Here is a 13,492-nt window from a genome sequence, read left to right on the forward strand (position 1 = left end):
ATGCAAATATATATAGTCTCTTGAGCATACAAATCTGTATATTTAGACATACACACATAATTATTCCTACCTACAAACATTTCACATAGAAACAAAACAAATCATTAAGTGTCTGAAAAATAATTAAACTCAAATGATCATTATTTCACCTGAAAACATTATTTTATCCATTATAAAACATTTTCTAGAAGAAATGCTTTTGAAGATCAGGTTAGAAAAGGTAACACTCGTTTCACATAAATCGAAACTAAAGAGAAATGTGCTCTGTTTTTAAAAAATAGGGAAAGCGTATAAGAGAAAAAATCCTTTATATTAAAAATAGAAATTAAATGTTTGACAAAATATAAAATTCAATGTAAATGGATATGATTATTATTGCTACACATTGTACAAAGTTCTGAATATAAAAAAAGACTGTGATGTTCTGAATCAGTGGTTAGAATGTTTATCACTTATGCATGTACTTGACTTATCCCTGTTCTGCAATAGACATAATTTTATACCTCATAAAAGCAATTTATGTTTCCAAAGGGAATAATCTGGATAACATAAAATGTGGAGTGCTCTGTTGCAGGAAGCATATTTTCATTCAGCAATTGTATTTAGAGATGGAACTGCAGAGTTTGATCATCATATAGTGGCAGAAGCCATTATTCATTTCTATGTCTATGTGAAACTTTGAGTGCCACAAATTAATATGCATGGTTAATTTATCGATATACATTCTTAATTTATAACTATATTTCACCCTCATAAGGTCTCTATAATGCAGATGCACTCAACTGACTCTAAGAGAAAATACATGCAATCTGAAAAATAAGTTTCAAACTTTAGCAAGTTCTTAAATATAACTGAGAGACATATAGTCAACTTTATTACTAATTCAATTAATACAAAACACTGTAATGTTACTTCATAATGTGGGGCATTTTTAGGTGACAATCAGAAAAATGAAAATGTGTAATAAAAGAAGAAGTATTTGATGAAACCCTCAATGTGGAAAGACAATGTAGGAATTATTAATTTAATATTTTATGAATGCATTTTGTATGAAGTTTTCAAGAAAAAAGATATCAAAAACCTTTTTCATTATTTATAAAATAAATAATACAACAAGTCATTAGCAGCACAATAAAATTAAGCAAGAATCTGATAATAGCAAATTAACCAACAAACTTACTAATACTATTCATACAATGATGCATCCACTCTCCTAAAAATTTTAGTAAAGAAAATTTCCTAGGAAAAGATGGAACTACATACTTAGGAAAACCACTAGAGAGAGCTCTTCTGTTCCTTAAAAGGTTCTGGGAAAGGTAAGTTAACTGAAGCCTCCACATTTATCTGCTTTCTGACAAGACTACCACCTCTACGTATTGCATTGTTTTGTGTTAAAGTGTCAAGAGGTTCTAGTCTATGGGAAAATGTCACATACCATCAGAGGCGGCTTCATCATCTTTATCATATCTTTCTGAGGCTAATGAAATAGTGTCTGGAGGCCCAGCAGAAGGATCCTCATATTCTTCACCATCTTCTGCATCACCTATAAAAGAGTCAGAGAAAAGCCTTTTGTAATATATACATTTTTTTAAATGTCACTTTTGTAAAAATAAGTAATTTTACTATTTATTCCAGTCACGTCATGGAAAAAAACAGAAAAATTTTTGAAGTGGTAAAAACAGGTCTTATTTTAATGTATATTCATTTAATGAATACCCAAAAGTAAGAGTTTTTAAGGATCAGTGTATTTCTTATACAAATGGCTACAAATTCCAAAGTTATGATGGTATCTACAAAGATGAATACAAAACAGTAGAAGCATGGTTAAAGAAAGTACATGTCTAAGACAAACAAACTCAGCATAATAAAGAAAAAAAGGAAAGCACAACAAAGAAAATGATACAAGATAATGCCATTTACCTACTCAATAATACGAAAAATTGTGATGATATCATATGTAATTCAAAGTCATATGAACATTTTATATTCTCATTAAAAATCATAGGATTACATTAGAGTAGAAGAAAAATACTCAGCTGAATTTTCAAAAGCAGGGATCCATTATGGGAAAAAACTGCTTTAAACTCATAAAAATCTTTTTCATTGAAACAAGGTGATTTACAAACTAGATACTTTCAATTTTCAATCAATAATGTTACCTTTTTTTTTAATATTCTAGCCAGCATTTCCAAATCCTATGCTGGTTGCTTGCTTGATCTGAAGTCATTTAATCCTCACAATAAAATTTTGTGGGTTTTGGACTTTTTCCATATATTCATTTGAATTTAAAGGGTATCAAATATTTGCTATCCTGATTATAGATAAGCACCCATTTTTCACCCAGGTGTGACAACAAGGGAAAATGTGGGCTTAATACTGTATCAATTTTCTAACTGGAATTTAATTCCGGTTACCTGTTAACAATTCAAAAGAAAATCAGCCACCTCAGGCGCTGCCCAAAAATCATGATGAAAATCCCCACAGAAGCCCTAAAATACCTATAGTATTACTTTTAGGCCATAATTCCTGAGTAGATCCAGATTAAAACTAATAATGTCTCCAAAAGGATATCTGTATCTCCTGACATTATTTGATGGGCAGCGCCCTATTTTTTTCCACCATATTTTTTAATAGAGGAAATAACCTGTTTCAAGACAGTTCTGTCAGTATAATTAAAAATGTCAATGTTCATCTCTATTTCCTATAATTCTGCTATTTCATCAGCATTGGTTGTGCTTAGCCTGAAATATAAGACAGTGACATCTCCCATTAGAACAATAAAAACAGAAAAGAGATAACTATCTTGTTATCCTTAGTGATTCTACCACTAAGTACACGATCTAAAGTGATGTTTTCCTCCCCTAAAATTCCAAGGAATACAAACAAATACTACTTCTTATTTCTCTTTCTTGTAAGATATTCAAGATACTTTTCCGAACATTCAGTGATTCCTTTATGGAAAGAAGAGAGCTCTGATTTCAAGAACGAGGTAAGAGAGAGCCTAAAAAAGTGCTAGTAAAATAATGTTTGACTATGGACAGTTCATAGACTACATAATAGTAAAGATCAAAAACTCTCAATTGCTTTTAGTTGCTAGTTGCTAGATACTCAGACTTAAATCTATTAAACTCTGTGGAAATAGAAAAAAATTAACTTTTGAAAATAAGAATTAGTTTATTGTCCTTTGATAATATCCATTATATATTTTGTGTCTATCCTTGTATATACACACATACACACACATGCATACATGCACATACCAATCTACACTGACACATACATATACATACAACAAAAGGATAATTTTAAAGCCATAAATTCAGTAATATTAGTAAGAGTTAAGAATATTCTATACAAACTGGTTACTGACATGTCAAAGACCTTTGCGGTTTTTATCTTTAAAAAAAGATGTATTTGGATTATATATTAAAATGAAATTATGGCCTCCCCATTGGCACAGAGGATTGAGCACCGTGCTGTGAAGCTGTCTGCAGCCTCTGTAGCGTGGGTTCCATTCCTGGCCAGCGGGGGAGAAACCCACATGGCCCTGCAGACCTCTCTTGCCTCACCCGCTGCTCCCCTCAGCAGTGTCTTCGATCCATCTGCCTGTTCTGCTCCCCGCTCTATCTCTGGTGACTTCTCTCACACTCCTGTGCCTCTGACTGTACCCCAGTTCTTGTATAAATAAATAAATCTTAAAAAAAAACTATATTCAATTTTCACACTTTAAGAACAGCAGTTCATTTCAAATGTGGGTTTCTTTAAGAAAAATCAGTGTGATATTTATATATATATATATATATACACACACACACACACATATATCTGAGGCAAAAATTATTTAAATACTGATACCTCATTTCTTCCCAATTTTTGTTTCCCTTTAACTTAAAAAGTAGGGAATAAGAATCTCTGTGGCCTGTATATAGGACTAGTCTCTTCTAATCTGCATTTAGTTGAAAGGATACATTATTTTTAAAGTGATCGTCTTCATTTTTCTGTTGTTCTGGGGATTATCCATCTCTTTTCACCCTCTCTATTTTTCCTTCAACCCAATAAAATAACTATATGACAAGGAACTTTCATTGAACACAGGGGTCGCTGTTGAGTAGTACAAAGCATTTTTCCTCCCCAGAGGCTGAGTATTTGCAGTTATACCTGCAAAGACTTCGATAAATTAAAAGGAAAATGTTCAACTTGTGTTTATGTAATAGAAAACTGAACTCCAAATCAACAATGGGCATCAGGTAAACGTATCCAATACAATTTACAGACATAATTGAAAGCATTACAGCCTAATCAGACATCTAAGAGAAAAGCATGCTCAAATGAAATGTCTACAGAATCATTAGTTGGCAGCCATTCTATTACAATCACACATAATGTCAGTGGTGCCTTGAGCCTGTGCCAATGACAACAGCATAAATTTTGCATCTCATTTCTGTGGTCATAAAATTAATGATCAGTTTAAAAATACTTCTTTGTAAAAGTTATTGCACAAAGAAAAGACATGAATGTGTCCCTGTTATGTACTCACAAGGATAATTATGGGGTTGTTACTCATTAATACTGTTTCTTGTTTCCCTAGAAAAGCATTTGATTTATCCCACAACTTTCAAAAGTTTAATTAACGATACAAAGTTAACAGTCTAAAAGACAATGAGCCAAGACTTCCCTTCCTATAATTTCAGTGGCAACTTAAATATTACAGCAAAATCAAGGCTTAATTGTACCACAGTAGCATAGTTCTCTGAAAACCATTTTTAAATTTATAACAGTTGGGTTCAAATCACAATTATCCCCTTTCTTATACGGTTTGTCATCAATTAACATTTTCCTAAATGCCTAGAGATGAAGCCCAGCAGCAACTGAACATGATCTCTACCACCACTAAAAGCAATTTAACCAATTTACTGCTCGTTTTGTCAAATACAGTCCTATTTTAAACACAATCAGGTAAACATTAAACTAAATAACATACCTTAAATTTAGATGATAACCATTCCTTCTCTCAGAGAATGAAAAACAAACTTAGAAGATTGAGTGAAAACAAATTATTTTCAAATTCTCTACTCAGTTCAAATATCCAAACTAATTTCTCAAGTAATAATAAACAGCTAAATAGAATTGAGCATTTAACTTGCCATTTCTAAGGGAAACTATAGGTTAATACTTAAAACTTTGACTTAGGTCACCACAAACAAGATTCTCTTCATAAATCTTCTATGATAGTAGGGCTAATTTACAGCACACAGATAGTAAAGGAGACTTTAAGGACACCAATTCTCAAGCGAAACCTCTGAAATATACGTCTACTACTATAGGTCCCATAATCTCAATTAATATATTTGTACAAGGCCGAAGGGGTGAAGGAAACTCCGAGTAATTTGCTCAGATTTCACTGGGGTGATAACTTTCAAAAGGACATATACTGGGCCTCCCTGGTGGCGCAGAGGTTGAGCGCTGGGTTGCCAGGCTGCCCGCAGCCTCTGCAGCAGCGGTTTGATCCCCGGCTGCTACTGGGCCACAGGCACACAGACCTCTCCTGCCATGCCTGCTGCTCCCCTCAGCAGTGTACTTCGGTCCTTCTGCCTGCTCTGCTCCCCGCTCTGGCTCTGGTGAATTCTCTCGCCCTCCCACACTTCTGACTGGACCCAGTGCTTGTATAAATGAATAAATAAATCTTTAAAAAAATAAAATAAAAGAGAACATATACTATGCTAGGCAGGGTAAACGAAAGGAAATTAAATGTCATCCAAACTTCTAACTTTTCTCAGTTATTAGGATTCTATTACTATAAGCTAAAATGGATCCCTTTTTATTTATCAGTTTCCTATTTTTAAAAGTAGTTTACTTACAAATGAGACCATCAAAGGAAATTGTTTGCTAAGTAAATCTACACATATTTAACAGTATCACTGGAATCTTAAGGACAAAATCTTTTAAATAAATTATTTTATAATTAGAAGAAAAATATTTTAAATAAGGAAATGAAAACTTTTAAGCTATGGCATCTAAAGGTAATTGAAAGCAATACATATGCATTTTTTAAAGCTGTAAACGCTAGTAAAAAGTTTGAAAAATATTTTCTTGAAATATTTTCTAATGTTATGTGTGTCCTTTTAATAATGGAATTTCCTCAAAATTATTTTAAAATTGAACTGCAAATCAGTATTAAGTTCTCTTGATAAGTAAAGTTGAATCTGAGAATACACATTAAAATAATATTGCAAAAATATTTCAAGTCAGTTTTATGAGACCTATGGCTTTATGAGAACTATATGAGAGAAAACAAATTCTAAAATCAAAATTCTATTTCAAAATAATTCTGAGCACAATTCAAGTGCATGAAGCCTATATTTTGGGATACATTTTATAGCACTAGGCTATGTTGCAAGTAGGAATAGGAAAATAAGATAGTTATTTGGGCACATATAATAGTTGAAGGATATAAGAAGGAATTCTATTCTAAATAGAAGAGGCAATATTTCAAATTAAATAACATGGATTAGACTAATGAAAATGGGTTCTAGTTGCTTACATTCAAATCTTATGCACAAAGCAAAATTAAGGAATTTGGAAAACCAAATGATAATTTATTCTAATCGTATAATTTGTACTTTTCAATGGACAATTTACATTTGAGTATAAGAAGAGATAATATGAGGACCTTCATAATTAAGAAATAAAAAGGTAAGTTTTAAGACAACAGCTTGCTATGGAAATGAACACAAATAGTAAGTATAAAATTCATTTAATGGATGATCTTCAATATCTAGACAGAGTAAATTCAATAGAGTAAGTTTCTACAAATACAGACTATTCTCACCAAAAATGGAATCTTTTTAATCTTCTATGATCTGTGCAACTTATGTGGTTTAACAATTTATCAGTTGTAATAATTTAAAAAATTAAAATACCTCAGACTGAATATTCTGTATTGCTGTATTGCTAAACGTAAGATGGAGAAGTAATATCTACAGTGTAAGGGGGAAGATGTGGAAGAGAAGGAAGGAAGGATGAGGCATCTGTGTGCAGAGAGAAACTAATGAGAGAAACTAATAACTCACTTATTAGCAATGAATAAGTATGAATTATTTCATTTATTTAAGAACTCTCTACTTAGTCCTTTTTTCTCCCAACAATGATTCTAAACTGGCACTTAACTATCATTTTTAAATAGTGTAAAACAAATAGGAATTTAAAGGCAAAAAGGAGGGAAAAAGCCTCTGTTCACTTCACTGTGACCCCACATTGAGAGAAAGAGAGACAGAGACAGAGAGAGAGAATGCAAATAGGAAAACAGCTAAAAGGAATTCTGCCCAGGTCTCCTTGCATGAAGGTAATTCAAAACCACAAGGGGAAAATTTAAACAAAAAAGAAAAAGCAACACTATGAAAACAAACTTACATGAATTGAATTTACAAATTTCCATTTTTACAAAAAGATATATCATAAATAATTACTTTGTAACGATTAAGTCTGATTAACTTCCCTTTACTATTTCTAACAAACTGTCGGAATAATCCTTTTAGAACAAAGCGGAATATGCTTTACGGTTACAGTGGCATAAAATTACTCAGCCTCTCATATTTCTCCAAGGTACACATCTAATTTATCCACAGGCTTACTTTTGAGCAGGCACTCTTGATGATTAGTTAACTCAATACAGCAGTATTGAACTACAAATGACTTATTCAGAGGAAAATTATTATGGGGAATCGCTGAATTCTGTGTTATTTGAACTCTTATTCTAGGCTTATTTTTCAGTTTCTATCAAATACTATATAAACTTCCATGTCTCTTTAGAGACAAAGACTGTATCTCAGTAATGTAATTTTAATATCCACACACCTGAACAAGTCCTAAACCCATGTACCAAAGGGAAAATTCCTAGCCTATTATTGAATCATATACAATTATATAAAGCCTTCATATTATCAAGCTTTCTTCACTTAAAATGTTTTAAAGAACAAATAATTAAATCACAATGAGAGATCAATAAACAATCACCAGAATGTGCCATTTAAGAAGAAAGGCAGAATCTGAGGTCTAATACTGTGCTATAGATATAAAAGTTATCATAATTAAAATGCATAAATTCATTATATCTATATTCAACTACACAAAATGCAACATGATTCAAGCCATAGTTTAGGATTCACTGTAGGCTACAAAGAAATGGGCACTTGAGGGGGAGTTTTATGTTCTCTTTATTTAATAGTATTTAAAAAAATAATGTGGAAAAAATCTCTTTCTCTCCGATCACAATGATCTTGATGATTTAATGTGAAAAGAAACTGTGGTTTCCTTTAGCTGTTTGATTTTAGGTTTGTCTGGTTAAGTACTTCGTTTATTGAAACTGTCATTACTCTCTCACTTATCAGTTGGCAGAGATATAAATTACTCTGTGGTATCTACTAACCCTAGTTAGAAGATACCATACTGTTTCTTCCCCAAACCCACAGTCTAGCTCCACATAGGTTAACTGACCTCATGTTCTGACCCTCATGTCAGCATCCACAGGCTTCAGGTCATGACCTATGAATTAGCATCATGGAAGTAAGGGCCGTACCCAGTTTCCCTTACAGAACTGGAGACATGAAATAGAACTTCCTACGCCTTTCCTGATTTGGTTTTCAGTGCGCTAGGCAGCTGTCTCTCAAATCTAAGGAAAGACAGTCTAGTTACCAGCACTCTCACCTATTTCCAGAAAACAAAAATTTCTATGGCACGCATTTACTCATATCAAAAAAATCATAAAGTTAATAAAAATGACATCTGCGAAAGATTTCACTCATATTCGCCAACAAAATTTTATACTGTTTTTAAAACAATTAGAAACATTCCCTATGAGCCTCCAGCCACAGGCCCTCCTGCTCCTATCACGACCGGAAAATCATCTCTGCAGCGTTATATGGCATTAGGTTGCATCTCCCCTCTACTTCACTAAATTATACCATGTGTAACTGCAGGTATACACCTTTCTTAACAAATTTCTGCAACAATGTACTCTGAGACACATAAAACTTAAGAAAGTTGTATAGATAGATTTCTCCAGTAAAAGATTGTGCAGAGTAGATTCTGGATGTGCTTTTTAATTTTTTTTTTCTCAGCAGGGGGAGCTAGCACTCTCATCTTGAAAGTATACAACACAGAAATTTAAATTGTGATTCCAACTATCAAATTTCAATATGTTAGATTATCCTATTGAAAATCTCCACAAGGAAAAAAAAAAACCTCAAGTTGCCAAACTTGAAAATTTACCTTTGTCTTGAAATTCCTGAGAATAGCTGCAAAATAAAGGAAAAACATTGTATTTTAAAAGAGGATTGATTGACAAATCAAAACAATGTTTAACCACAGACAATAATTAAATTTTATTTTAAAATTTCTATAATAAATATTTAAAGAAAAAATATTTTCTATCCTAAAATGACACTGCCAAAAGGCTTATGGATTTATAATAAAAGTTTTATTATATATGACCTAAGTTACAGTAGTAAAATCAGGAGATAGCTTTAATACCAACAACTTATATTACATTTAATCACTTAAACAGTAACAAAAGGATTCTTTTTGTCAGTATCTGAGGTATTTTCCATATTTATATTAAAATTCTCAACCTAGCTATATCTTATCACTTAAACCAAACATATCCTCAGATAATCAAACTGTTAGATTCTGCAAGGACACTTAGAAAAACACATAATCAAGAACCTTACTCCAAAAAGGATATTATGATAAGCATGTCTATCTTAAAAACCCATCATAGAGGAGATAAATTTTGCCCCTTAAAAATACTTTATATCATTAAAATTAGAACATATACTTAATTCTACAATAATTAACTATTAAATGTTAATTACAAGGTTGTTTCTAAGTAAGAAATTAATAAAAGGCAAGTAAGTGACTTACATAGACTTTACATCTTTTATCTTCTTAATAAGGGATTCTCTCTTTTCCTTTGCTTTCTTAGATAAATTCTCCCCCTTCAGTATGTCTGCGACAAATGTTTCAACATCTAAACCATGAAATATAAGGAAAAGGATACAAATTACTGGAAAGAATCATTTTTTGTAAAGACAAATAGGGCAATGATTGTTTCTACCCATAAGTGTTAATATCTGTACAATTTGTTATAGTTATTTATCAAACCAAAGCATAACAGTTGAAGTATGTTTCAAATACTAAATTGGACAAATCTGTTCTCCACTTAGCTAATAAAATTTGTATGCTCTACTTATGCTTAGCACAGCAAATGCTATTTGAATGTTTGGCATCATTAAACCAGGAAGAAGCACACAAGTTTTAATAAACTATGGTGCCCCATAAAACAAATTCTCTCATACAAAAGCAAGCACAGAGCTTTTATGCATGTGTTACTATCATTTTATGGTATTCTTTAAGTCCCTGTATGAACAGGTCATTCACAATATTATATCAATATAAGATAATGTCTCTGCAAGAGCCTGTTTTTTCCAATGTAATTCATTTTCAAATCCAGGCAACACTCAATGCTTTAAAGGAAAAATAAATACTTTTCTGGCCAAGATTCCCAAATAAAACCCTCCTTCTTACCTACCCCACCCATTCTGACCAATCACCCACAAATTAAAAAGATAAGCAGTTGTGTGGTTTTGTGTGATATCGTTTCCTGCCTTAGCATTACCACCTGGAAATATTTCTTTAAAGAAAGAAGTGGCAAAAGTAGATTCATCCACTACTTTAAAATATCGTAACCAAGATACAAGATTTCTACAGCCTCATATAACATTTTCACAAAGCCTCTGTTTAAAAATTTCAGTAAATTTCTAAATTATTCTACTTTCTAGTCGTCTCTAGTATAAAATTCCCACAAATCCTTACTGGTTTGAATTTTATAACAGCCCAATTCTTATAGTTTCTGAAATACTATACAACTTTAAATTAATTTTCTTTTCAGAATTTCAAACCTCAGTCTGAGGTATCTAATATAGAGGCTACCATAAAAATGTCTAAAGTAGGGGTGGCTGTAAGTCATCCACATTTTACATTGAAGAGATGTGTATGCTTTACTTTTTATTTCACTACCTTGTCTCCTAACTCACATTCAAAAAAAGATGGTATCAAAACACACAGTAATAGTACATGTAATTAATTCAGAGCAGTATGATTAATAGTCTTTCAACCGTACTTATAATTAACAATTTAAAACCTAGTATTTGAGATATAACGTTGTAATCGATTTTAAATTCTTGATTACAAAAGTATCTTGAGCCAATGAACAAAGTTGATTAAACTATTATTCTGTACACTCATAATAAAAGTATAAATGTAATTTTTCACTGAAGCAATATGACAAGTGAAAGAATTAAATTTTAATCTTTGAATATTTTTAATAGCGTTCTGATTTGAAGTCCATTAAAAGTATCAAAAAGTCACAGCTTCTCTTTCCTTGAGCAGTCTATATAGACATAATCCACTTTCAGGGCAAATTAGATCCAGACTTCTAAAATGAGTTCAAAATAATGAAACATAAAAAGTGCTCTCCTCTCAACTCTTTAAATTTTGTACCCAGAGGAGCAAGCAATCTTCGGACAGTCAGATATTAGCTGAAATGGAAAAAGCCATTGGCTTCTCTTAGATGATTACAATAAATCCACTAAAAAAGTGGAATAAGGGCAGGGAGAAGCACAGCATTTCTGCTGCTGACTCTTTCTTAAAAACGGACTCAATACTTGGGAGAATCACTGGCACAATGAGTGGTGAATAGTCTGCTTAATGTTACTTTCCCTCAGTGTTTGTCTTTAATTCCCTCATCCACGAGTATTTAATTGCCTATTTTACATTTTCATTATACTATCCAGGTTTAAACAAACGGGATCTATTTTCTATCTCCGGAAGCAATAACTGAACGAATTACAGCCAGAGAGTTATTTCTTTAAAAGGTCATTTAGTTCTATAAAAACTCAGAAAACATAAAAAGGTGCCATGTTCTTTATAGTGCTTCCTAACACTTGGAAAAATATTTTTAAAATATTGACCCATATTCCCATTTTATGAGAAAATACTTGTAAAAAACGTGAGACTGCTGGAAGAATGTGTTGCTATTTGTTTTAGAGGGGAATTCAGGGATTGAGCAAGAAAAAAAGGTATCTCTAGCCTTTGTAATGTCTTCATTCCTAAACTCCCAGAAAAGGGTTTGGGGCATTTAAAAAGATTTAATAAAAATTAGTGCTTTAAAAGTTATTTCTCAAAGGAGATGGGGAGCGTGTAGGAACTGCCTTGCTGGTTTTCTGTTGTTGTAACAAATAAGAACTTTAAAAACGGAAGCGGTTCCTGCAATAACCTTAATTTACCGGTGCTACAAACACGGCTGTTTTTTCAGCTTTTGAATCTGGGTTATTTCTTAAATTGCACGCTGTGCGGCTGATTTTCTAACCAAACGAAACCAGCCGTTGTCAGGTACTGGAACCCCTCTGGACTTGCCAGCGGCCTTCGCCGAGTCCCTGCGCAAAGCACGGACCTTGCTCCCCGGCGCCAAGACAGAGCGCGCTGCAAAGTTCCTGGCTTAACTGAGAGATGCTGCGGCTTCGCCCTCCGAGACATTCCACACAGGACACTCCACAGGCGGGGTGTTAAACCCCAGGGTTCCCGTCCTCGGAGCTGTGAGCAGCAAGCGCGGGGTTTAGGGCAGCGCCCTCGCCAGACAAATGGGGCTGGAGCTGCGCTTTGTAGCCCAGAGCCAGGGTAATATTTCAAAAGCTAGCAATAAAAGTCCTGGGCGAATCAAGCGCTCCTCTGACTGGTTCGAAAAGAGATTTGATGCTTTTTATTGTGCTCTGAATAGCCCCGCAAACGGTAAGCCAGCGCGCATTAGCGCTCTTCTACCTTCCTGGAGGGGTCGTGTCCCTCAGTTAATATGTAGATTTCACTGATTCCAGGCTGCCCGTAATTCGGGGAACAGCCGTAATCCGATTACAAGAAAACGCCAGCCCGCCTTCTCGTTCGCCTCTTGGCCTGGTTAGAATTCCTCTTCCTCAAAGATGAGGAGTTCCCACTCACTGGAGCATTAGCCGCGGGAAAGAGAATCTTGTGGGGTCCACCTGGCCCATGCGCAGAAAGCGCGGTTCTGAGCTGCCCCCAACGCACCAGGTCTAACCCTTGGCCCCGCCGGCAACCAGGTAGCCTGCAGGTCGGCACCGCCGTCATTTAACCCCCAAATAGCCCCATCTCCATCAGTTTCTGCCCCAAAGTCATCACTGAGGGAAAAAGTTATCCCAGCTAATGTGAATGTAGTGGTGATTTTTGCCCCTGTTACACCTTATCTCCAGCCACAAATGTGAAGATCTGGGGGAGAGGGAGACTGAAAAGATCAGATGTGCAATAGTTCTGTAAATAAATGCTAAGGTCTGAACAAACTTAAAAGATGACAGAATATCTTGCCTCCGAAATCCTCAAGCAGCTTAAATTAGAACCCTTTCAACAGCTATCGCAACCCCTAAGCAGC

At 33.9% G+C, this 13,492-nt stretch overlaps 1 protein-coding gene across 1 annotated transcript in view; it reads right to left on the reverse strand.

The window, feature by feature from the left end:
- The window catches only part of SKAP2 (src kinase associated phosphoprotein 2), a gene marked incomplete at its 3' end in the record, with an annotated part of 154,937 nt that overhangs the window by 135,539 nt on the left and 5,906 nt on the right, over positions 1-13,492 (reverse strand). The window contains exons 2-4 of the mRNA XM_084229569.1: positions 9,919-10,024; positions 9,268-9,293; positions 1,436-1,543 (exon numbers count right to left, since the gene is read on the reverse strand). Coding sequence (XP_084085695.1) covers positions 1,436-1,543; positions 9,268-9,293; positions 9,919-10,024 — 240 coding nt within the window. The remainder of the gene's footprint in view (positions 1-1,435; positions 1,544-9,267; positions 9,294-9,918; positions 10,025-13,492) is intronic.

Source organism: Talpa europaea (assembly GCF_964194135.1).
Source record: "Talpa europaea genome assembly, chromosome: 3".
NCBI lineage: Eukaryota > Metazoa > Chordata > Mammalia > Eulipotyphla > Talpidae > Talpa > Talpa europaea.